Genomic DNA, 26,342 nt, shown 5'->3' with positions numbered 1-26,342 from the left:
ATTTCCGGCGACGTCCGGGTCGCCGGTTCCTCCGCGCGACCGGCGCGATGGCCGCGCATCATGCCTTCCCTTCCCCCGCGTGCCAGCCTTTCCCTTGCCCCATGATTCGCGCGCAACACCCAGACAGACTCCAGAAGTGTGTTGTACGTCGTGTTCGTCCCTGACGTGGTGTATAGACCGGCGGCGCGATGACGGCGGTAGGCCCGGCTGCGCGGAAGACCAAGCGCGCCGTATGCGACTAGTGGGGGTGTCGGTTGCCGGTGCGTCGCGACAAAAGGGGAGGGAGAGGGAGGGAAAGGGGGAGACGGGGAGGGTTCGCCGCCGACGCAGGGGGCCGCAGAGCCGCGAGTTCTCCCGAGTCAGAGAGCCGGCAGCCCGCAACGCGAGTGTGTTGCTGCCGAGCTTTGATAATCGAGGGACCGCAACAAGCATTGTGAGAACTGTCATCGTTGTCGCACTCGTCATCGACGTCGTCGTAATCGTCGTCGTCGTCGTCGTCGTTCTCGATAGCAGGGAAGAGAGCCTATCGAGGAGAGGAGAGGAGGATTTCGCGTCGTACTCCCGCATCGACGGAGAGGCTACCGCATCGGACGACGAAGCGCTGTCGGAGGCCGTCCGTCGATCGCCGGTCTTCACGTAGCTCTCTCTCTCTCTCTCTCTCTCTCTCTCTCTCTCTCTCTCTCTTTCTTTCTCTCCTCTCGCTGTCTCTCTTCCTCTCTCGCTCGCAACCCCGTTATATTCGGAGAAGACCAGCATCAACGTATCCGGTCCTCGGTATATACCCATACTTATATACATTTCGCACATTTGTTCTATGTTATTCTGCTCTATAACCGCTCTGTCATTCTTTCGCTCTCCTCTTTCCGCCTTTCTCTTTAAATCTCTCTATGTGATCGTCTTCCCCTCGATATTTCCATTTGTCATCTGCCTCAATTCTCTTTTTTATTTACTATATATTTCTTCCTATATTCTCGATACTTTAATCTCATTCAAGTATTCTCAATCGCCGACCTCGCACAGTACTTTTCGCGGCGCGCAAAGGGAACGAAAGGTGGGGCCCCGGCCGGGTCTCGAGCGGACGAAGGGACAAGGACAGGTCGGTGACGTGCCGTCTCCGACTTACGCGCGACTCATCCCTCCGAAGGACATCCCTGGCCATTTCGGCTCTTCAAGGATAACACAGTCATCGCGGCAACAGCAGCGGCGGCCGTTCGGGATACCTGATTATCTGGAATCCGGATTGTCGAGACCTCCCCGGCATTCGGAATATTACTCGGAGGGCGTTACGAGTAACCAGGTAAGTTATTACTAGGGACCTGATGTTTAACCGGGTCACCGATAACAATCGTGATGGGATGGGTTTACGGAACATGCAATCGTAATGACGAAATTCACGCCGATGATATTTCTCGCCTACGATATGACGTATGGATTTTATCGGCCGCGTAGTCGGGTGGTCCGCGAGAGGGGGCGACTTGTTACCAAGGGGTTGCACTGCAGTCGCGGTTATCGTGGTGGGGAGGTCTCGTCATCGAAAGTTTCTCCCCCGTGATAGTGCGATCCGACGTTCTCGATCGTTTCGTCACCGGAGGAAAAAATATTTGAAAGGAAATCAACGGGAGAGAGTGACAGCTCCAGCGACCAGTGCTCGAGACGCGATCAGGTACGCTTTATCGTTCTTTCCCGATGTGCATGTCTGACCGGATACGGACAGTCATCCCTTCTTGGCCGAACGAAACGTACAAATCGCCGTTGCGTGGATCGATCGTGATTCGGTCAGCGAGAACATTTTTGGCCGTCTCCCCTCATCGTCTCCACAGTCAGAATTTGGATCAATGATCTAAGACTGGACTACGCGCGGGGGAGGAGGGGGATGGCGGGGTAACCCGGTGCCTCTCTCGTCCTGCGCATTGCGCCCGGCAGGATGTAGAATTGAGAACGTCGCTCTCGTAGTGAATCCTGCGCAATGCCGGCCCTGGCAAACAGGAAGCAATCTCCGCAGGATCGTAACGATATTCTCTGTTCGCGATCCGAGAATTTTGAGACAACTCGCGTATTTCCTCGCGAGCTTTCCACGCGAGGCTTCCATTCGCGAGTGAGCTCTTTCCAGGGAACTGATTTCCCTTTTATCGGAAAGCTCGATCTCTCGTAAGGTTTCGACGAGAATCTCATCGATGTTCGGCTTAGCCCGCAGGAAGGTTAGCAACATTATTCTCTATTACTTCCCTTCGCCTTGAGCTCTTTGCCGATCGGCATACATTTTCCTTCGAATCTTTATATAAATCCCTAAATTCAAATAAATAGAATCTCTGTTAGAATTTTCGCGAAATTCTCGTCGAACGGTTAAAAAAAATAGACTCCGAAAAATGTCGTTTTGTCGACAACTATCCAAAAATTAGATATTGTAATTTTTTAAGATCAAGGAATAGAATAGATATTCTCTTTGATCCAATTACCCGATAACTAAATTTTTCCTCAATTCTCCCGGCGTGGGGTCGCGCATTTTTTCTCACCATAACTTTTTCGACGCCAACGCGAGCGATTGATCGTACCGTCATAAAGTTGACCGGTACATACGGTCGTCGGCCATAAAGCGAACATTAGGACAATAATATCGTCTTCAACGGGAAAGAGATTACGATCCGCGATCACGTTCGACTTAAAAGCAGAAGAGCGAATAGAAGGCGAGAGAGGGGCACTTTGTATACAACCCCTCGCGCGATGTTAGACTTTTCCTCGCCACTTCTATTTCGGCCCCGAGGTCCGTTTCATCTCGTACGCGATGCAGATGGTGCATCCGAGTATATAGGAGGGTATAGGAATGGTATAACGGCGCGGCGGACCGAGGTAAATTTAACGAATAATCCTCGAGTGATAGTGGAACATAAATCATCTGATGCAGGCTGCAACTTTCGTTCTTCGCTCTCTCGCGGCGCGTCAAACGCGTTAATTGCAATTAGCATCACGCATGCGACGTGTGTACACTAATAGAAAGCAATAGTCGTGGTAACATTACGTCGCTGCCTAGCTCCTTAATGAAAAGTTTAGAAATTTATTTTTACGAGAATGTTACGAAGGCCTTTCTTTCAAATTTTGTATATCTTTCTTCCTCTCGGCAAGATCCGTTGCAGCAATATAATTTTTGTGAGATAAAAACTAATTCTCGATAATTGAAGCGTTAATAGAAGCCAGCAAAGAGAGGAATAAATATAGCGGCATGAAAAGTTGATTACATTTGAATGAAAAAGTAGAAACAAGTGGACTGACCACTTAACATGGCATTAATTAGCGATCAGCATTCAATGATAAAACGTTTTGCACTTGCACTTTTATATGCGCATATATATATATATATATATATATATTTACGTTTTTATATACATAATTGAAAATGCAATATATATCTAAATCTAATTTATCCGATTTAAGAATAAATTACCATAATTACGTAAGATTAATCACTGAGACAAGAGTAATCATCGTTAATGTCTGACAGATCAGATATCAGTTCGTTAATAAAACGGCAAAAATAATATAATCAGTGTAAAAAGAAATTATCTCTCTCCAATAAATTTGTTTGAAATTCCCATACATTTGTTTTGCTGTGAGAAATATTGTACAAATCTCTTTTTCAATACATTGATTTTTATCAATATTTAACACAGAATGAATTTCCTTTTATTAATTATATAACTTCTATTATAATGTTGCAGCAATGAGTACCACGGACCCCACCGGGGAGGGTGGAGGAGGAGGAGGAGGAGGAGGAGGGGAGGGCGCCGTGTCGACGAACGTCGAACAGAATGCGTCACCCAGCACGCCGAATACCGGCGCTGTGGTACCGGTACAAACGACTCCTCAGCAACAGCAACAGCAACAGCATCCGCCGCCGTCGCCTCTGAGCGGCTGTTATCTTCTCGTCGTGCTTCCTGAGCCTCATACCGCGCAGCACAAGGATCTCATCCTGAATCGCCTCGCGAAAGGTGAGTCGTCACTTTCTTAAATCGCCGATTGTAAATCAGGAGTTTACGATCGTAAACGGTCATTTATCGCTACTATTAATGGGAGATACAATAGACGAGACCCCTTTCTCCGTGCGCGAAAGATTTGATGAGTTTTTCGAATGCTTCTTCAACGCGTGATCATTTTAACGGCACGCATTAACGTATGCGTACGATTACGCCTGATATATGTAATTATTAGCGTATCCGTATGAGAGAGTATCGGACGCGACAATCGCGAGATACGATTGGCATGCAGCTTGGGATAAGAATGCGCTTGTAAAACAACTGGCTTCCATTTCGGTCAGATTTTCGTTTCGCGATGTCGCGCGTTTCACGGGATTAAGATTGCGCGTATCCGTCGTCGTTGCATACTTCCTGGACGTTGGTCTAACGGTGCTCGTCCTCCTCCGCTTATATTTTCCTTCCTTCAATTATCGGACAAACCGAAGTCGACGGTTGCTAGGCGGATCATAAAACTAACATTTTTTTTTAACGATGGTTTCTTCGCGAATTTTTTTTTTTTTTTTTTTTTTTTATAGCGGAAATGTCAATGGATTTCAAGTTAGCCAAAGAGCTTGTCATTAAAAGGATATTCGGCGATTCTGAGGGAGATATTTTTAAAAAAATCTATATAATTTAATTTAAGAAAAAAAAACGAGCTTATTTTTGTAATATTTTTGAAAATTTAAATTAATATATTCTTGCCGAACGTACATCGTTTTCTCATAAATATCTCATAATATTTTACTGCTATTATCATTATCGTCACGAAAGCATTCTTACAATCGCTATATGTGGCTGTGTGCTTGGGATTCATAATTAGTCCCAACAACGTGGTTTACATATTCAATTAGAGACACATAAGAAATCAATAAAAGGAAACACATGCTTACGTTCTGTTTTCACAGTATGCGAGATCCCAGAATTTCATTGATAAAAAAAGATATCGCGATATCACAACTTGATTATAATAAATCTTAGTTTAGAAAGGCCTTTCCGAGTAATTAATAAAATTAAATGTAGAATGACAATAGGGGCTCTGGTTCCTGTTGCCATTCTACATTTAATTTTATAATAAATCTATTAAAATTAAGATTCTCTCTTTTTAAAGCGCCGGCACAAAATATCTTTGCATTTGGGATAACAAAATTCCATAATACGTTACCTCTCCGTATGGATATACTAAAATTAATACGCGGCGTTTTTAAAGAGAGAGAGAGAGAGAGAGAGAGAGAGAGAGAGAGAGAGAGAGGAAAAGAGGGGGAGAGCTCGTATCGTACGTGATTTCCGCATTGCGCCAACAATGATTTTTAACGGTGCGCTCGTCGGCGCCTTATTTAACGTTTATCCGTCGATTTTTCAATCCTTTCGTGCGCAAATTGTATAGCGCAGCGCGTTTGCATTTGCGACGATGATTATGCGAAATGTCATGCGATAACGCGGCTATACCGGCTACGCCGGTAGCTTTGGCGCTAATGGCAAGTCTCATTTACGGAAGGTATGCGGAATTTTTAACCTTAATTATGTACTTTAATTATATATTAAAGCGCACAATTTCATCGTCATTCTACGAGAACGTAATAAATGCAGGGAGATTGTGCGTCCTTTTTTTTAACATTATTTTATTTCCAAAAATCTCTATATATTACTCGAGCTTATTCAATTTATTTTCAATTATTATCAAGCCATTATTTTTTCTTATAATAATAGCTATTAATTATTCTTCTCTCGTCTTACGTTCGGAAACGTTTTTATGTTTTTTTCTCTCTCTCTAAGATTTTTATAATTTCTTCATCTCTTTTGAAAAGAGATATTATTCAAGACCGACATCGGGATCTCTCTCTTTAAGTTTAAACTCGCGGCCATAAGCTCGCGCAAGAACGCCTTCAAGGGAGCTCCGGCGTTCGCTCTTCTCTTGGTCGAAAGGAGTGCCTCCGTTGCTTCTTCTGTCTTCGCGGACCTCCGCATGGACTTCCTCTCTTCCTTCGTATAAATTTAGCGGTAGATTTCGAGCCTACGAAAGACATTTGCTGCGCCATTTACTGCGCGTTGCGGGCGTTACCGCGTGTGCGGCCTTTAAATACACCGAAAAACGCGCTCGGTTTCACGGATTCTCTGGTTCAAGCTCGTCGAATCCTTGTCGCAAGAAGAAGCATACTCGTTTTCTTTATAGTCTCCAGCAGTTTTCTTGCTCTTTAACGAGATTCTAAGTAGACGCTCAAAGAGCTTTGCATACGCGCAAAGGCGAATGTAGATTTAGCAACGACGACAATTAAGATGACAGATAAGATGACGAGTTTGAAGAGAACAAATTTTTATTTTCCTGCGGATGCGTTATCACTTTATAGGACGAAGACTCGAGTGAAGCAAGGCTCTACCGTATTACGATGTCCTTGCAGGACGCTCTATTTCCTCGCACAAAGGCCAAGGGATCCTAAGGACCCTCGTTTTTCATGAAGAAGAGAAATTTTTGTACGCCCGAGCGGGCTTCCTTTCAAAGGCAAATTGCGATCGTTTGTGCTCGCTCAGAAAGTTCGCGGAATCGCAGAATATATATATATATATATATATATCATGGGATACGTAATACAGCGCGATATTAAAAATTGGAAAAAAGCGTGGTTTTCTGAAAGAGTTATTTTCCGCTCGGCGAGTGTTTCTTCACGCGCGTAATCCTGGTCGTAATAAATGTTTTTTTTTTCTCTTCTCGTTTTTTCTCACGTACGTTTCATGTGAAGCACGTGCATGCGGAAATGATAATAGCAATTTATTTTTGACAAACGGCTCGCGCTCCTTCCGAAAGGATCTTATTTTCGTCGGCCTGACGATTCAAGCACGCTTGTACAAAAAATTTTCGCATGAATAATTAAAGGCAATCGCACAAATTATACACACACATACACATTTTTTTTTATCGTCCCGTGTTAATTAAATTCTATTGAATATCCCAGTTTGATCGCGATATCGAAGATTAGATGTTTACGCTGCATCCACGGTATATATATATATATACACTTTATTGATATCTTTCCATGTTACGTACGTTCTATTTATAGTTGGTAAATAGCTACGTCTACGTAAAGTTATTTATCGGAGACGCATCAATTCCGACAAGTTTATTTACAACGATTTTACTGTAACAGGTATATACCGTAACTGGTGTTACCGTGATTTAATATGCTGTCAATCACGATTTGGCGTAGCCGAATTTCTCGGGTTAATTAATTTTCTCAATATTAAACAGCTATATTAATGGTAAAAATAAAACAGGGAGCAATAAATATTTATTTAAATATACAATACATTCTTTTTTTGTTGCAAACAAAAATTGATAAATTTTGATGATTTTTAATTTCGTGACTCTCTCTGTAATTCTCGACCGTATGATCGAATCGGACATGATTTTTGACATATCGTACACGTGGACACGAAGTATAATATCTCTATACGTGGTTCATGGGTTCTTGTTCATACGAGCGCGCAAAAGCGTGCACACACGTGTGCACATCATCTCTCTCACGTTATACGTCTATCCTCTGCTCTCCACGGGCGGGGGTTACAGGCCTTAAATGTCCGTTTGTATTTATAGATCCCCGACATGCACTTCGAGGAAGCTCTCCTCTCGCCGATCTCGGCGACGATATACGTCCCTGATGTCGCACGTTCCCTCTTATGTTAGTTAGTCTTGTTTCTCTCCGCGATGCAGGAGTTTCTTCTATGAACAAATCAAAAGCCGCTTCAACGTTGCCTCATATTCTTTCTCTTTTATCGGTCCTCCAGATCACCATTAGTCATGGCAGATAACAGAGATAAATAGAGGACTGTGCTCTCGAAGAGACAATAAAATCTAGTTTTACTTCTTTTTTGCAGGGATACATATGTACGTATATTCAGTATATTTTTGTATAAGTATTTTTAAAAAATTGTCAAAAATATTGTATGTGATCTTTTTTCATTTTTAATTTAGGAATACTTTACATGCCCTTTGATGTCGGGAATCATCGTTTACGAAATTATTTGGCCGATAATATTTTACTAATTAATATTTGATATTATAATCTAACAGATATAATGTATCCTATATTGATGATTATTGCTCATATTAATAGCGTCCTAAATATGGTAAATTACCTTGAATCTGCTGACTCCGCAGAGGAAAATGGACAAAAAGTGTCCCCGAAGCTATTGACCGTACCATTATGAAGGCTTGATACTGTCGTGTCTGCGATTTCTTTTAATGATCGCTTTTCTGCCGGCTCTCTAATGATACGAACATATTAACTTCGAGTAAAAATATAATACTTCCTTCGATATAAAAAAAAAGAAACTGATAATAAAAAAACAAATTACATTTTCTTGCGTAAAGATATTACGAGACGCTAACTATGTGCTATATTATTTGTAATTTTTTCGAAACGCCAAGCAATCTTTTTCATGTGTTAAAACTATTGTTTTTCGCAACGACATTGTCTGTTTGAACGCGCGCCGCGGGTTTAATCTCGCCAATCAATGGCGAATTTATTATTTATGATGATTATAATGCAAACCAGATGGGGGTCCGAATAATTTCATAGAATTCTGTCTGCGGGATTCCCCACGCAACTTATTCCCATGCCGTGACGCACCTTGCGAAATACATACATGTTTTATAAGGAATATCGTATCTAATATTATGAACATCAGCGGAACATTCGCTTGCCAGAAACAGCGCGATCGATTTCCTCGAAATCGAGGGATGACATGAACACAATTACGATATGGCGGATTCGCGATATCGACACTTAAAAATTGATATGCATGATAAAGTTACCTTCCGTAATTGGCAGGTCCGAAATTGAGTTTAGGAGATCAGTTGCGATCGCGCCGATACCGATTTAGAGCCCGGTGGTAAATATACGGACGAGCGAGCATCCGATCAATCGTCGCGCGTGTATTCTCGTCTCGTGAAGACTCGGGTCATCGTCTCTAAATATTCACATAATTCAATCGGTGTCTGTATACACGAAAGTTCGTACACAAGCAATCACATGTGTGTGTGTGTGTGTGACGAACATACAATTACACGCGAACGCATACGCATGACTCTCGCGTGTATACTACATAGTATACTCGACAATGTTTGGATTATCGGCTTTCCGAAATACTGATGGGTCATCTGTAGCGCACTTTGTTCGTCGCGGTGCGATACGACAAATGTTTCGCGCTGCAAATCAGAATTTGTCGGCTGCAAATGTTAATCGAGCGTTCGTCAAATTTACTTAAACATTTACATTTATGCCGAGAATCTAGTGCGTAAGTATAAAAAATATTGATCTCTCTCTCTCTCTCTCTCTCTCTCTCTCTCTCTCTGTACGGAAGGCTTGATATATAAATATAGAGTAACGTAAAATTAATTTCAGCCGTATGATGTTCTCTTTCTCTCTCTCCCCCTAACTAATGTATGATATATTAGTTAAGTACATAATTTCCGTAATGCGAATAATAATAATAATAATAATAATATTCTCTACACGCTCTCAAGTATGTGTTACGTAATACATATAAATGAGCCGCGTGTGTCGCTTGTTGGATGAAACCGATGATCGATTTTCTCGTCGTACCATCTGCCACGAGATTGCGTTGTAAATTTGATAAAACGCTGAAATTGCCCCAAAAATGCAACATGGAAATACGGAAATACGGCGGTAATTTATTGCTGGCGAAATAAGTTTGAAAAATAATCGAAAACTATATACATTCGCATTTTATGTCTCGTAAAGGGAGGTATCAAATTAACAGAGATAAATATACACGCCAAATTATTGATATACTCTATTAATTAATTAACGCTTAATAGAGTAGAATTTATTCACGCTGCACCGTTATCTCGTAACGACATAATCGGGCGTTCGCAAAATTAGAAGAATCTGCAATAGCAATTATAAATATAGGGCGTACGAGGCTCTCTTTATTATAGAACTTATTTTGAAGAAAATTATCCGTGTTATTTTCAAAACGATACGATATGATTCGTACGTAATATTGACATTACGGAAATTGCGAAGATTCGAGGAGAAAAAGATCAATATGAACTATTCGTGTCACCGGCAAACTCGCAGGATTATTAATGCGCGAAATAAATTTCAACATTGGCTCTCATGAAGAGAGCGTTTGCGCGCTGTTAATGGGCAGCGTACGCAATTAGCGAGTAAAGTGCGCGTCGCGCGACCGTATTTAATTGAATGCAAACTTTTGTTTCTGTGCGTCGTACGAAAAAAAAATTGCAAGTGTGCAAGTTACAGAATTTACATCTGTCGTTAAGCAAAAGAATCTCTCGATATATAGATATTTAAGATGTAACGTCATTTTCTTTATTCGAAAGGGGGAAAACGCGTCGTATTATAAATTTCTGTAAGAAAGAGATCGTAAGAGAGACACAATGTAACCATAGAATATGGGGAAATCAGAAGATATGTGAGAAAAAAAAATTACCAATTGCCGAGAGAAGATAGCGAAAAAAGAAAAGATATGATGAGGCAGTTGAAAACGGACATAAAAGAGCGATATGAATCGAATGTTCTTGTTCGCCAGGATCATCGTAATTATTATATAATTATAATCTCGTCGTATATGTAGATAAAAACAATAAAAATTTGAAAAAAAACAAAACAAAAGATATAAAATGACGCAATGGAAGTCAGGAGAAAGGAATAAAATTTCAATATATAAAAAGAGGCAATAATTTGCAATAATGCTTATAAGAAGGAGAGGATGAAAGAAAATAGAGAGAGAGAGAGAGAGAGAGAGAGAGAGAGAGAGAGAGAGAGAGAGAGAGAGAGTATATCAGACAGAGTAAAAGAGACAGAAGAAAATATAATAATCGCGGAGCGAAGGGTTGCAAAGGACGACGAAAGGAGACGAAGAGAGAGGAGGGCAGGAAAGGTGCGTGAAGCGGTGAAAGGACGAGAGGATCGTGGAGGGAAGATTGCAAAGAGGAACGGGGCGACGATGGGGTGAGCGAGAGAGGACGAGGGTGTAGCTGTAGGTTGATGCGGCATGCGCATGTTGGTACCTGCCTACGGCCGCATCCCCGCAGTCCCAGAACTTGGATCAATAATCCATCCACTCCGGCTTGGAGTGAAAACTGTCACTAAGCCGAAATAACGATGTCATTTCATCCTCGTCTCTCGCTGAGGGCGATCGAACCCGAGAGTAACGTCAGCGTCGGTAAATAAAAGCGCGACCAAAGACAAATAGAATGCATCGTGCATAAGGGAGACTTGAGGGATGAAGAAGCGAGGGGGGGGGGGAGAGAATTATTGTATAATGACCAAGACAGGTGAAACGTGACTCTCAATCGCAATTGCCGAAATAAGGAAAATTAAAGGAAAGAAATGCAGGGAGAAAATAAAACGAGCTTGAATTTTTTCGATGAAAATATTTAATGAAAAAATTATTTAGTTAAAAATTAATTACAGTTTCACTTTGTATAATGTCCCTTGCGAATTATCGAAAGATTTGAGGTGAGAAACAATGTTGTTGCAGCGAAATATTGTACAATATAATTTAGCGAGGATATGCGCGGGATGAGATGAGACGAGAGCATCGTATTTAGCGACTGTAAAGTTGTTGTTTGTGGATCCTGTGTATTCTGTCTCGGGTTCCCCCTAATGAAAATGAAAAGTTTTAATTCCGTGTCCTGCGGAGCGAACGCGTTTTAGCAATAATCTAATAATGTTCGACATCTTTATATCACCTCAGTAGCTAATCCTCGCGAGAAAATTTTACAGAACGGAGAGAGGCGCAAATTACTAGACGACAAAATCTTTAAGCGAAGATATAGTCTATCCCCGGGGAATATAGGCGACGAGATTGTCTGTCATGGATCATCGGATAATTTTATTACACTGACCTAAATTCCACGCCGGAACAATTCGGCGAAATGTTGATGGAATCATCGCCGCGCAAAATTGGCGCTGTTGGCTGACAGATAGAGTTATTAGCGGATCGCTTGAGGGATGGATCTGTCTCATCGGGATATATATGGGATACCTTTCATCCGGCGAGAATTTTGACAATTTTCGAAATGATATTTTCTCTGATAATTAAATTTTAATTAAAGAAGGTGAGCCGAGATACGTAAAATTTTTACTCTATATCGGCAAAAAGCTATAACGTTATGGAAAATATTGCTTTATATATATATATACTAATGTGAATTATATATATTATATATACATAATATTATTTGAAATATATTATACTGTATTCACTTTTCCATCATCTCTGATATTATAACTAACACTATAAAACATTGTATTGTGTATATTACATAATATTGTATATTACACAATACAATATGCCGTTACGTCGCATCCATGCACGTGGTGCATTTTATTTGTACGATTTTACAATATAAAAATAAAATCCTCTTTTATTTTAAAAGATTTTAAATTCGATCAGATTCATTTGACAGGAATGCAGTTGTGAATTGTGCAGACGGCTCGACGAGCATCGACAAAAATACGCAAAAAAAGGATCAGTTTCAGTTTCAAATTCGATTCATGTTTAACGTCGTGGACTTTCGAAATATTATCGATATAAATGTATTTATTTATTCTCGCTTGTGTGACAGAAAAATTGATTTCCATGAAGCTTGAAAAAGAAAAAAATTATTCCGGGAATATACATATATGTACATCTTACCGTATTTATATTGCTTTTACACGCACACACGCGAGATATTCAGTGGCATGGCGGATATTGAACGCTTTGCTTTTTTTCGATATCGTTTGCCAAGGATTTCGATAGAAAAATCTCGGTAATCTTCTGCGCAGACGAAAAATCGCGCAACATGAGAAGCTTCAGACATTGATGCCGCGTATATATATTTCTATCGTATCAATAATACGAGTTACTCTATATGAAAAAATGAGTTTGCGCGCACCGAAAGACATTATGAAAAATTCATACTCTGTAATAATGACTAATTATTTTTTTTTTCTATAATAATATTACACAAAAAATAGGTATTCTTAATTTTCAGATAGTTTTTGGGCAATTTCGATAACGGCTGGCGAATGTTTCGTCCGTACGAAATAAATTAATGAGAAATCAGCGTATATAGAATCGTCGCTTCCACCGAGAGAGAGATTCTATCGTAATTGCTTTCCACTTTGTTCACACTTTACGACACGCGAGAGCCGCGTGTACATATTACCATTTCTTCCCTCGACTCGTCGTCTTTCCCCGTGAGATTTTTATCTCGAAGTGCCATATCGCGCATCGCAGGGGAACGAAGCAACAATACCTGACAATGCAATACATACCTGACGATCGCATTTCACCGTCTCGCGCGAGCATCTTTCGAGTCGTTTCAACTTTGTACGGAGATGATGACTCGCCGTGTTGAATTGCGTCGAAGATGAATAAATACATTTATAGGTTGTCTGGAAAATTCTCAGGGATTTCTTTTGTACATGGAAAAATCAGGGAATTCTCATAGAATTTTATTGAGACCCGGAATATTAAAAAAAAAAAATTCTTTCCTTGATGAATTTTTCTCTTATATTACAAACAGTCGGCAATATATGCCAAGTTATCAATTATGCGTTTAAAATATATTTAATAAATATGTATCACTGTTTATATATATTTAATATTTTAACAAAATATTGAAGTACATATTCTTTTATATTCTTTACATTTTTTTTTTTCAGTATATTGGCAAATCTAGTATTTGAAAAAAACGTCTATAATAAAAAAAAAAAACTTATTTTAAAAAGTTGCGAAGAAAAACCTTCAAAATATTCTCTTTACCTGGAATTTTTAATAAAAATACCTAGAAAATTAGGGAATTTTCAAGAAATTCTCTTACTAAATCTTACAGTTGGAAATTAATGAATAATACATTTTCCCCGCGACACGATGGAGTTGACAACTGTCTACAACTCGATGTGTCTGTAACTTTCGGATGCGTGGGCGCGGGCTTTAACGAGCGACATATACCGGGGGATCCCCGGAATCCCCTTCCGTCCCCCCGTAATCGACTTTTCCATTCCTTCGTCCGTTTGTTGCGTGTATGCAAGACGCTTGATATGCCGCGAGTACAATGCAAACGTGCTGTCTGATCTCGACAGGTTCTGTCTGACTCATAGAGCGCCTATATCGAGTATAGATAGGTAGGTTCAGTCGAGCGGAAAAAGAAGGCAAGACGCGAATTCATTCATGCGTTTATTTCGAGCTCGACGAGGATTCACCTTCGACAGTGACCCTTCCTCTGAGAAGCCCGTTCGTAAATGAGAGGCGAAACGAGTGGCAAAAATTGTTCGGCCGGACACGCCCGTTTCTACTTCGTCCAGCGACAATGAAATTGAACGCCGAACGTTTCGTGTTTCTCGCGCTTCAAAGTCGACGGGTTCTTACTGTTCTGCATCAATATTTAAATTTCATGTAATAGTAATGCAATTTTTTTCCCATCCAATTTTTTTCTTTAGAAGAATAAATGTTTGACGTATTATATATCCTTGTAATTTTGAGCTGATCATGTAACGAGGATTAAATTGCTACGTTCCGCGTAAACCGGCATGAAATAATTATGCTATAAGACGGCGAGAGACCTCGATCGACGACCGTATCTCTCGATTCTAGCCGGCTGAACATGCTCGGAATAGCGAAAGGGTTAACGCGCACTTTACGCCGCCTCATTGATTACGAGCGTGATGTACGTGCGAATAACATGACATAACACTCGCGCCAATAAATCGGAGCTTTCCTGTACGAGAAGAGCGTAAATCGAACCACGTTTCCTCTCGCTCGTTGGGGATTAAGGAGGAGTCGGCTACATCAAAAATTAATAAATCTAATACATTTCGAGATTTATGAATTTAACATTGCGCGCAAAGCACTTTTGGCCTTTTAAAATATAAAATTAATTTGTGAGTTGAAGTAAAGATTTGCCCTGTAGAATTAAAATTTTTATTTTCGTGAATTCTTGTGTATAGTCACTATAAAATTTTCGTGGTACAATCACTATGCTAGAATCAGCTCGTTATAAGATAATGTTGACGATTTGGAGATTAAATTATATTCTACAGGACAAATCTTTATTTTATATTTATAAACTAATTTTTTATTTTTTATATTTTAAAAGATAAAAAATATGTGCCCTTTTTTTTACGCAATGTCAAATGGTTCATGAATTGGGAAATGTATTAGATTTATTAACTTTTAACGTAGCTAATCTCTATTCAATTTCTTCTTAAAAGCGAAACGGCACGAAATATCAGAAGGGCACCGAATATTAATATATCGCGTCCTTCGCAAAATGCATTTTACGCTTTTATTAAACGAGGCGCGGGAGAAATATGTGAATATAGGAAGGGTGAAATAGGTGGGACCTTTGCAAGTATGTGTGAATATGGATATCAATGTATGTACACGCACATACGATCGTAGGATTGGCATATCAAGGTTTTATATACCGGGCCCCGGTAATACATATGTAAATATATATAGATATTCGACGTACGCACGTGTGTGCGCACGTATATTGTGTATATATATATATATATATATATATGTATATAGGCGCGATGTAGGAAGGCATAGTTGCCGACATGAATCATGATTGAGAACGTGGGGAGGATCGAGAAAGTTGAAGTTACACGATGCCGGTATTATCCAGCCGGATCGGCTTTGGGGATTTGTCAAATTAGATTGTGCGGATCGTCTCCGAGGTTCATCTCGAGGTTCCGTCACCTGGTATTCCGCGTGTATCGTTCAACGGAAACTTCGTAAATTATACACGCTTATCAATCTATGGGCGAATCTGCATTCGTGCGGTTCAAACAGTAATTTAGCAATTTTGTGCGAAATAGACTTTGAATATATATTATTACATTTTTTTTTTTTCTCGTTTCTCTCTTTCTTTCTGAAAATTCTTATATATACACATTATATATACACAAAATTCTTATATATACACATACATAGACACACATATTTTTATAACTATATATATATAAATCTCGAAAAAATTATTTTTTTTTATATAGAAATAAAATATTTACTTTAACAATATCCTATTGAATTAAGAAATGTTAAGACTAATCTTTAATAATGTAGATATTATGTTAATGCAAAACAGGGTATAAAATTTGTTAAATTTATGGCATGTAGTAAATGGGTTAAGGGTACTTGAGGGACTGGTATGTTTAATACAATAGTACGCTACTACACTCGTGAAGCAGGTATAAACGAGCTTTTCCAGCTAGCTACTCGAAGAATTGAAAAGCCGAATACATTACGGCTGCATAATTTACGAAGTGGCTTGTACGATGATAATTATATACGTGACCCTAATACATGTCTGTGTTAATTAACGTTTACGGAGAAACCAGACAAGATATATGTCGGAAAACTGTCGTTTTGATGCAATCTAATTGCACCTGAATAAAATTAATACGATAAATTTCATCTTCGTTTCTTTATAAGCAAATAAATTCCATAAATTATTATAAATTCTCGAAATCAATCGCGCGTCAAAGAGATAAACGTAAATTAATAAAATTTTGCGATAATATCTATTAAAGTATAATTCATTAAAATTTAATTAATCGCGGAGATAAACGCAATCTATGTGCGAGTGAAAAATTAAAATCCCCTTATTTTATTACTTTATTTAAAATGTACGCTTTTTTCCCTTCTCTCCATTTTTATTTTATATGTCATCTTTATGTGCCGATTATTATATCGCAGGCGTGATAAGAGCGGGGTGCGGTTGACCATTTTACACTTTCGGCATGTGCGCTCGCAACCGAATATAGCGGATCTAATTTTATCGTGGCATTCGCCACGCCAGCTTCGCTCTCTCACTGTCGCGAGTAAGTCGCGGGATCTCGCCTCTCGACTACCTCGTTCTTGAACCTGACCCCGAGACCAATACACACGCACAGCCGTCGTTAATAAATGCCGAGAAGACAGCCTAAGGGTCCCTTTTCGATTGAATTACGATCCTTTAATTTTAATCGAGCGTAAAATATTTTTGTCGTCGACGCCGTCGTTTATGTCTCGATTAATAAAACCAGTCAAATATGGAAATTTATATTTCCGTCCTCGCTCCCAAGTATTTACATTCGCATTTGATTTTGTGCTACGATAAAAAAAAATCAATATATTAGTAATTAATCTCTAAAGCTTTTATCGCGTGACTAGTCTTCGAATTCAAAAACTTCGAGATGCAAACTTCAATATCTATATTCTCAGATATTCGAACGTTCTAGAGTTAACGCACAAGGTACTTCGAAAGTGCCCCCAATTTATTAGGTTTGCAATCTATAGAAAGGCAAAGAGACTTGCTCCAATTCACCAGACTCCGATTCAATTAGCCGATTAAAACTTTGTTGGTAGTTATATTCATACGTGGCTGGATCGGGGATTGAATAAAATTATTGCGACAAAGTTAAATTTTTGCGTTTATTAATTAATGATGAATGAAACGAAATTAGTTTCTGCGATATATTTATGATAACGATGGCTGGAGGAAGGAGGAGGGTATGAAAAGATAGAAATAAATTTCCATATTTGACTAGCGTGAGAAAGAGAGAAGTACGTAACTTTTTTTTATTATCTCAAGATCTCAATAAAATTATATCGTGCTTATAATTCCTGATTATGACGAGGCTATAAAGTAATCGTAAGCAATAGCGCGTGCTGGATATAAACGATCCGCTGATCGCACACGACTCGTGCTCGTGCCCTAAGCTCGAGGACAAGTGTAAACCTCGTGAAGCCGAAGCAATTCAGACACGCTTGAACTACAAACGGGTCACGTTACCTGGGAACCCACGGTTCATCGCACATTCATCTTTTCGCCCTCGCTCTTGCCGTCATCACCCCGTTGACGGCGTCGACTTCGCTTCGAAATGAGCTCGACATAGATCAGCGAACAAATCTGTAGCCGCGATGGGGAAATACATACATACATACGCTACGTTCGTGCCAAAACGTTCGTTTTATCATGATTGCCAACGTATCCGCGTTTAGAGTTTACGTCAGATCTGACATCAAACAATTCGTAAGAGCGTTCTTTTTTTTTTTCAAGAATTCTCTCCCCCTGTGCTTCTTCGCGCTCTTTTATCTGAATTGGGTAACCAGATTTTCTTGGAAGAATGTTATAAAAAAATTTATCACCTAGAAAACCCGCTCTTCGTTTCGCTCTCGCATCGACCGTAATTAATGCGTACATTGGCTAGAAGAAAATGCCAACACAGACGCCAACGCGCCTCGCTCTCTTCCGCTTTCTTCATTAATCATCCGACACAACCGGGATTTTTCCTATGTTCCATCTCGACGCTGTCCGCGTTACTGCTAAGTGGATATGTATATATTTGAAAGGTAGACTGAAAAGGGAATGGAGGTGGGGGGGGGGAGGAGGAGGAGAGAAAGATATGCATGTTCCGCAATGAGAGATGCATGAGAGACGCATCGTCCACAGCCGGCGAGTCCTTCTTTCATTTCTCTTTCTCTTCCTCTTTATAGATTCTTCGCACGGCACTGCTTATTAAAAAATATTCAAAGTTAGCGTGAAATTGCAGTAGTATACAAGAATAACAGACTGTGTTTCTTTCGAGTTATTAAATTTAATTCAAAAAATATCTGTTTATATATATATATATATATATATATATATATATATATATATATATATTACGGAAAATATTGGCTGGTAAAGAATAGTGATGCAGTAGACACTCTGGACATATCGTAGTTATATTTAGCTCGTTTGTTATTTTGAATTTACTGACCGCTTTGTTCGCATCTGCGCCATGACTGCAATATATTTGTGATATATCGCGTAAAAAATGGCATAAATAATTATGATTTTTATTCCGGATAAAGTTTTGTAATATAGAAAAGAGAAAAAATAAAGACTCTTTCTCTGTTAGAGAAAAAGGCATTCTAGTATATTTAAGTATCTTGAAAATGTTAAAATTTTATAATTGGTAGCGAACATAATTTTTCTCGATAAAATGTCTCTTTCGTTCTGTTTTATTACAACCTTTCGACGCAAAAAAAGACGGCCTCTGTCACATCCACTCTCAATCCTTGATCCAGGTCTTCGCCCTTGTCTTGGAAATATAAATAGCAGCGAGTGAGCTAGGTCGATCTCTATGCTCCCTCTGTCGAGGTCGCGCACTGCATTTCTGAATATCCGCTACTATTTTCCTCTCCGAATCTACTTTCGGCCTGTCAAACTCCGCATTCGATCAAAGACCCTTGGCAGAGCAAAATCAAACATGCTCGTATAAATATCGATGAAATCACATACCACATACATGTACATAAATTTCTATGTACGTTATAAATTTATATTAAATTATGATATTTATATATATCATTTTATACAAATTTATATTTGAAATTCTATCAAAAAAAGATATTGGCATAAAATGAATTGTATAAATATATATATTTTTTTCTTTTTATTTTTGAAATAAAAAATTGTAAAATGGAATAGGTACATGGATTATCTATGCCGAGCAGAAATAACAGGAGATCGTCACATTGGCAGCCTCCTCTCTTCGGCATTTTCTTCGGAGAGATTAATCAGGAATGGCGTCAGCAATTTTCCTAGAAACTTTTCGATCCTCTTATGTTACAAAGACTTTACGTTCCCCTTATATTTCATTTAGCCGATATTCGCAATATCCTCATATTGAACACTGGCACGTTCGTCCTTATAATAGATATTCTATTGTGATTATTATCCTGCAGTTGAAAATCGTAAACAGTAATTGTACAGAGACATTTTCTCTCTTTCTCTCTCTCTCTCTTTTTTTAAATTCTTGTAAAATAATTTTAAAAAATGTTATATAGAATAATATAATATATATCATATTACATAATAATCTTTTTCCGATGTGCTGCTATAAAACGGTATTTCACGTCGCATATATATTGTACTTATTACACGCATCGTAGACGCGTTGCAGGCAGGACAACGAGGAACCATTTCTAAACATAGTCGGGACAAACCCAACATTCCCGGCATCCAACGACTAAGGGAAAAAAAAAGGAAGTCAAATGCAAATCGAGAAAGGCGAGCGCGCTAAGAGATGTACGAAGCTGCCGCGAAGAAACGTGCAGTTTTGTCTATACTTAGCTTAAGCTACTAATTCATAGGGACATCGCGAGTGTCAGATATCTCTTGTATATGTCTGCAAGAGGTCACAAAGGCAAGAATTAATAGCGTAGAAATTTTTTAAATAATAAACCTTTTTTTTTCATTTCGGAAATAGTAAAAATTTTTCGAATAATAATTTTTCATTTCGAGTCTAATAATAATAATATACACACGCATATGCGTCCTACACAATTTTGCAATTAGTAATGAAGAATTTACCTTCGTGTGATTTGTCTTCACTTTGAAAAAAATTGCTCGGCGCAGAAATTTCATTCGGCAAGTAATAAAATCAAATTATCTGCGTAAAATTCGTTACGGGAAAGACCTTGTTGATATGAAACTTGCCTTGGATTTTTCTCCCCTTTTTATAAATACAATATGTATATCATGAGACGCGCCGCGATTCACTGTATTACCGCGAACAATCGTGAAAACTTCCTACGCTTTTCGCATGACGATCGCCTATTTAGATACATCCTTATTGTGCCGGAGATAGAAGCGACATGTCAGAATGTCACACGTTAAAGCCGGAAACCGCGGGACACTAGATACGTCGACGTCTGCGACTTGAAAATGTCACATGTGTATACGTATGCTCGCACGTATTCTCATACTCGTAAGTTGATCGCGATACATATCGCTCTTGTGATTAAAAGCGGGATTTCCGGTGAAACAAATGCGATCCTTTAGTACCATTTTTTAACACGATGACAGATGTTATTCCATCCATAAAACGACCTTCTCTAGCTCCAATTGTCGAAATTCTCACATTATTTGTCGAAGTCGAATCTATTCATTCGTATACGTCTTTAAACATACCATTTACTCGACAGAGTTTCGGCCGTATAGTTCTTTCGATTTCGCAAATAATTCATCTCATCACAGGGGAATGCGCAACGTCGATTTGCGAGCGTACATACAAGGTTCACGTGGGCAATTTAATTAAAGCAGTCTGGCTTTAATTAACAAGCACTTTGCCCTTAACTGCAATTGCAAATCGTATTTATCCTTGGCATTGTTCGGCTGATAAAATTACTGATCTATAGAAACGAATATTCAGTAAAGCCAGAGAGATCTGATCTGGCAAACTAAAAAAAGAATAATGACAAATTTCTAGAGAATATTCATAGGGTTGACAGATATTCAATATTCCGATCCCTTTATCTGTTGCTGATAAATTCTATTTTTCTCGAATCCGCACTTAACATCAAGCTATCGATTCATTGCACGCACAGACCGATACTGCTATAAAAGTCACGCGTTTAATTAATAGCATTCGACTTCCTTAATTGGGTAAGCAAGTTACATGCCGCGATCATTGACGAGGCAACGCTATGCCGTTTTGAGTACTCGAGTTAAATAGTGAATCAGCAGGCAATACGATAATGCGTCATAGAATTCATTAACTACAATTAGCAGCTACTTCGGTAATAAACGCAGAGAGAAGAAGAGACCTGTCGACGAGATGTTTGGCCTTACGGGACAACATCTTTTTTTATCTCGAACGAACGGAAGCTGCGAAAGTACTTGCAAGCAAAACGTGAAATATGCGTTAGAGAACTGTAACTTAAATTTTATGTTATTAATTTGCCGATATTAAATTAATCAATATATATAATTAATTATTTAATAATTAACTATGCGGTTAATTATTTAATTAACTGCCCCGCAAATTAATGCAAATCTACGCGATTTGTCAAGAATTGTAATAAAATGGTCATAATTTCAGCAAATTTGATTTCTGGGATTAAATACATTATTCCTTTATTAATTATGGAGATTATTTTTTCGCGCATAACATTTATAGCATTGAGATGGCATTTAAAAAAAATTATATAATCTTTAATTTCTATCTTTTCTGCTGACGATGCATCTTATATCGGAAAAATTCGGATGGATGCAGCATTTCGCTTGAGATGACTCGCTCTATGCAAATTTTCGGGTTTGTCGCTATCGCTCTGACACTTATTGCGATTGAAACCGGTGGGAAACGGTGAGCATTAAGTAACGCGATCCACGAGGAACGGCTTCTCTCGCATTTCAACCTCGGGGCTTCCAATCAGTTTGACACATCAAGCACACTCGATATATTCAGTAGCAACGACGATGTGACTTTTCGCTGCTCGCTCATAGAAAATCGGCAAAATCGTTTTTTAATTTTTAAATTTATTTCATTCATATGCCACAAATCATGCTGTCTATTATAGAAATCAATCTCTTAATTTTCTCAAATTTTTCACTCGACGTTAATCTATTCAATTGGTCGAAAAAATTAATTACTCAAAATCCGTTTAAATAGCTGTAACCGCAGAAATGCACGGGAAAATTAATGGAATATAATTTTAATTAATTAACGAGCCTAGTTCGTTTAGGCAATTTGTCTACATTCGCATAATTCTCACACACACACATACACAGTTTTAACTATAATTTCGCGAGAATGTGAATATGTTTCATCAGTCGCGCGGTTAATAATAGCGTCCACGTTTACTGGAAAGTATGCAACACGTATTTACTTATTGTAGGATAAAATTGGAGGCAACGAGAGATTGCTGTACGGAATCCGTCGCGCGAGCTAATGCCTCTTGCTCGTTTACTTTCTTTTCTTTTCTTTTTTTTTTTTTTTGTTAATTTTCTCCGACTCGTCTTTATCCTCAGCATTGATTGATACTACGATGTTGCCAGGCAACGTCTCGAACGAGACTTGTCTGTGTACACGCCAGTATAGAATTACGAGCAAGTTCGAACTCCCTTGGCAACGAGTTCCATTGTGCTGCATCATCAATTCTTTAATTCGACACAAGAAGTCGGGCGGAAATTTCTCAACACTTCCGCCTGTGGAAAGCGCTCTAAGAAAAGCTTTATACCTAGATTAGATCGTGAAATACTGATAAGATCAAATTTTAAAAATTACTGCACAAAATTGAGAGATAAATATTAATGTCTGTCAATATACTTACATTATATGGTATTATATTTGAAATATGATATATTTCTTCTTAATTGCATACAATAATTTGTATATATTTTAATTTTATTTTTTTCTCTTATCGCTTTTTTATAGTTTTTTCCGAAATGTATCTGGGATAATATATTGAGAGCGTCGGAAACTTTTTGCACGATGTGTCAAAAGTGGAGTATCCCCGCGTTAAAGTTGGCAATGGAGGGTGGGTACAGGATGTGCGGCGATCGATTGCCAGCTGGTATGGAACCACGTGACGGGTGCGGTGTCGGTGACGTCACGATACTGCCCCGACCGTGCAACTCACCCTTATGACAAACTGCGATCGCTGATTCATTTATCCTAATTATCGCGTCAATTCTTGATGCATTGAGAAATGCATTTTTGCTCGTTTTTCTTTTCATATTAATTATGCACATAGCGTGTAATTATTTTTTCATATTCACATATAACAAATATACTTGCAAATTTACGAGCGGAAAATGTTATTAGCGTTTAGAGTTAAAGTCCTCGTACATTATTGCATTAATTATTTTTTATAATATTGATCATTTTTCTTTATTGATCGTTTTAAATAAAAATAACTTTGTACGCATAAAAACCTCTTAATGGATGTTTAATAGACTGTCTTTTTGGATGTGTAATACGAAACTATCTAATCCATAAATGTAATGGCCATTATAAGCACGTTAAATAAATTACATCAACAAAAAAACATTATAAAGAAATAGATATATTAATTTTCGTATCTATTTTTCAATCTGTACCATACTTTTTTATTCGTTGATAAAATCCGGAAAAACGATGCGTTCGAAAAACTATACCTGTAATGGGATACTTAATTTACTTTTCTCATCAATCAAATCATAACTGAACTTGACAGCTTTTACCATCTTAACCTTAACCTTACATCACTCGGTGACTGAATTACCCTTGCTCTATTGAAGCCAAACCGCTGCAGTCTTGCTCATTTATATGCAGTTATAGCCCACTGTCCCACTCACCTCTAGACGTCTTACACTTTGACAATAACTGGGTTAAAATTTATCGTGATGCACAATTTTAAATGCACTTTTTAAATGCAATATTGTAATTAATAAGTATTTAAGCAAAAATTTGAAACATTTTATTAAAGATTTAGAAAAGTTTTTCAATATATGAAAATTTTTTATTTTTAATATATGAAATTTTTTAGAGTTTAATAATATTTAAAAAAATTTTTTTTTAAATTTTGACCTAAATGGAATAATCTTTGAAATGACAATCACAATCTCCAGATTATGTACTTTTTCTGTTATCTAATTCACGAGATATAAATGCCCATTTAGAGCAATTCTAAACAAATTCTGTAATTTATGCGCATATATAACAATGATCTAAAACGAGAACAACCTACTTTCTATTCAAAATATCAGGGCCAGTCTTGGAAAAGTTTGGCCAAATTTATAAAAAAGCATGTCGCTGGAATACTTAAAGTTACGTTTCATCTTAAAGAGCGATGATTTATATGCAGATTTTATTCTAAAAGTTTTCCGATACTGCGACGATCTGCTTAACATGTGCGAAGAAGATTTTGCTTCTAAAATTTGCTTATACTTAGCGAACGTTATTTTTCTCAATTGTTGCAGGTTTTCTATCATGGGATAAAGACAGTTGTCACGTAGATCTGGAGAAGGAACTATTGGCCTTAGTAGCACAAGCCCCCGAAGGCGAGGAAGCCAGAAATGGTAATTATAAAAATATATTAAAATTTAATTTATATATATATATATATATATATATATATATATATTATACATATAAGATATTTATATATGTATATATAAAATACATCATTATTCATTATTTCGTCTTTCAACATATCTTTTATTTAATATAATCCGTTAATAAGTGATGGAATGGGATTTCCTAGGTGAAAGATTGATTCAATATGCCACCGAGAACCTCGTGACAGAAGTTCTCATTCACCCGCAGACGAATACATTGTTACAGTGTATTCGCAATCTCCTTGCAAGTTTCACGAAACATCGGCACATCATACACGCTGGATACACATTCGGCGGCAATGGTTCCTGGATACTGCAGGTATGCTCCACGGAAATATATTGCACGCAATCATTGATACAAGGAAAAAACGCATTAATACTATAATTAATATTAATAATTAATACTATAAAAGTCGTTTGAAATATCGGCCGGAAGTAACGTTGGATCAAAAACATGTTCAATAATTGTTATTCAGGATGGAACCTTCAGTCTCGCAGACTTTCTGGATGCATTCAGCGAACATGAGGTGCAGAGAGTACTTCGTGCCTACGAGAATAGCGTTACCGTAGATATACATTGTGCCGGTGTCGGCGATTGGACAACAAGTCGATTATCGAAGGAGGCTTGTTGCAGGTATGCATCGTTCGCCTTTTATTCAGAAACAATTTTAATTCATTGCACAATTGACTCGTGCGTCACAAAAATATAACGTTTTACAAAGTCTGACAAAATTTCTTTTTTAAATATGAATAAATTTTATATATGTGTGTGTAAGAGAGAGCCTCTCTCTCTCTCTTTTTTATATTTTTCTCTCTGATATTTTATTCTCATCCTTTTTTTGTTAACAGATTTTGCAGAGTCAGAGTAAATCCCGACGATGTTCTTACGGCTGGTATGCCGGCTATCATTAGTTTCACGAATTACATTGGACAGTATCTCGTGCCGCAAACGCTGGACCAGCTTATGGAACCGTCGGACGTTGTCGGAAATATTAGATTTAGCCATCCGACCTTATACGTCTTCCCCGGTGGGCAAGGTGACGCCGCGCTTTTCGGTATAAACGGCTTCAACATGCTCGTCGACGGCGGCTTTGCCAGAAAAGCCTGCTTCTGGGACTTCACCAGGCATCTAGATCGATTGGATGCAGTTCTAGTCACTAGGATAAATAATAGCAACATCGGCGGCATGTTTAGCGTCCTCCGCAAGAAGAAAGAGTTGCACGTCTACCCTCAAATCGGTCACTTCTTTTGTAACTTAGTCGTAAGTAGTCATCAATTCTCAATACCTGATCTTTTCTAAAATTTCTATCAATATATAATTATTAATATATAATATATAAAAATTACTGCATAACTTCTTTAAAATAATAATTAAATAATTTTTCTAATAATTATTAACATTCTGCTGTATACTTTCTTAACAATATCTACTGTTATGTATTAAC

At 38.2% G+C, this 26,342-nt stretch overlaps 1 protein-coding gene and 1 long non-coding RNA gene across 3 annotated transcripts in view; one reads left to right on the top strand and one right to left on the bottom strand.

Moving 5' to 3' along the window:
* The first annotated feature begins 350 nt into the window (after positions 1–350).
* The window catches only part of LOC138935028 (microtubule-associated protein futsch), a 50,946-nt gene continuing 24,954 nt past the window's right edge, over positions 351–26,342 (top strand). Inside the window, exons 1-7 of one of the 2 annotated variants that reach the window (XM_070299272.1) lie at positions 351–636; positions 995–1,297; positions 3,714–3,983; positions 24,760–24,858; positions 25,044–25,216; positions 25,374–25,531; positions 25,747–26,158. In XM_070299272.1, coding sequence (XP_070155373.1) covers positions 3,716–3,983; positions 24,760–24,858; positions 25,044–25,216; positions 25,374–25,531; positions 25,747–26,158 — 1,110 coding nt within the window. In that variant the 5' untranslated portion in view covers positions 351–636; positions 995–1,297; positions 3,714–3,715. Of the gene's footprint in view, positions 775–994; positions 1,298–3,713; positions 3,984–24,759; positions 24,859–25,043; positions 25,217–25,373; positions 25,532–25,746; positions 26,159–26,342 lie in introns of both variants that reach the window. The other variant, XM_070299271.1, reaches the window with a different exon arrangement.
* On the bottom strand, positions 18,730–19,728 carry LOC138935217 (uncharacterized). Its single transcript, XR_011447227.1, has 3 exons — positions 19,508–19,728; positions 19,045–19,261; positions 18,730–18,815 (listed from the first exon to the last, which is right to left on the bottom strand). It is a non-coding gene; the product is annotated as an uncharacterized lncRNA (long non-coding RNA).

This window comes from Polyergus mexicanus, unplaced genomic scaffold (assembly GCF_030449975.1).
Source record: "Polyergus mexicanus isolate NDT 795.1 unplaced genomic scaffold, iyPolMexi1.0 SCAF_7, whole genome shotgun sequence".
NCBI lineage: Eukaryota > Metazoa > Arthropoda > Insecta > Hymenoptera > Formicidae > Polyergus > Polyergus mexicanus.
Note: the sequence above shows the minus strand (reverse complement) of the source record. Positions and strands in the feature narration are given on the sequence as shown.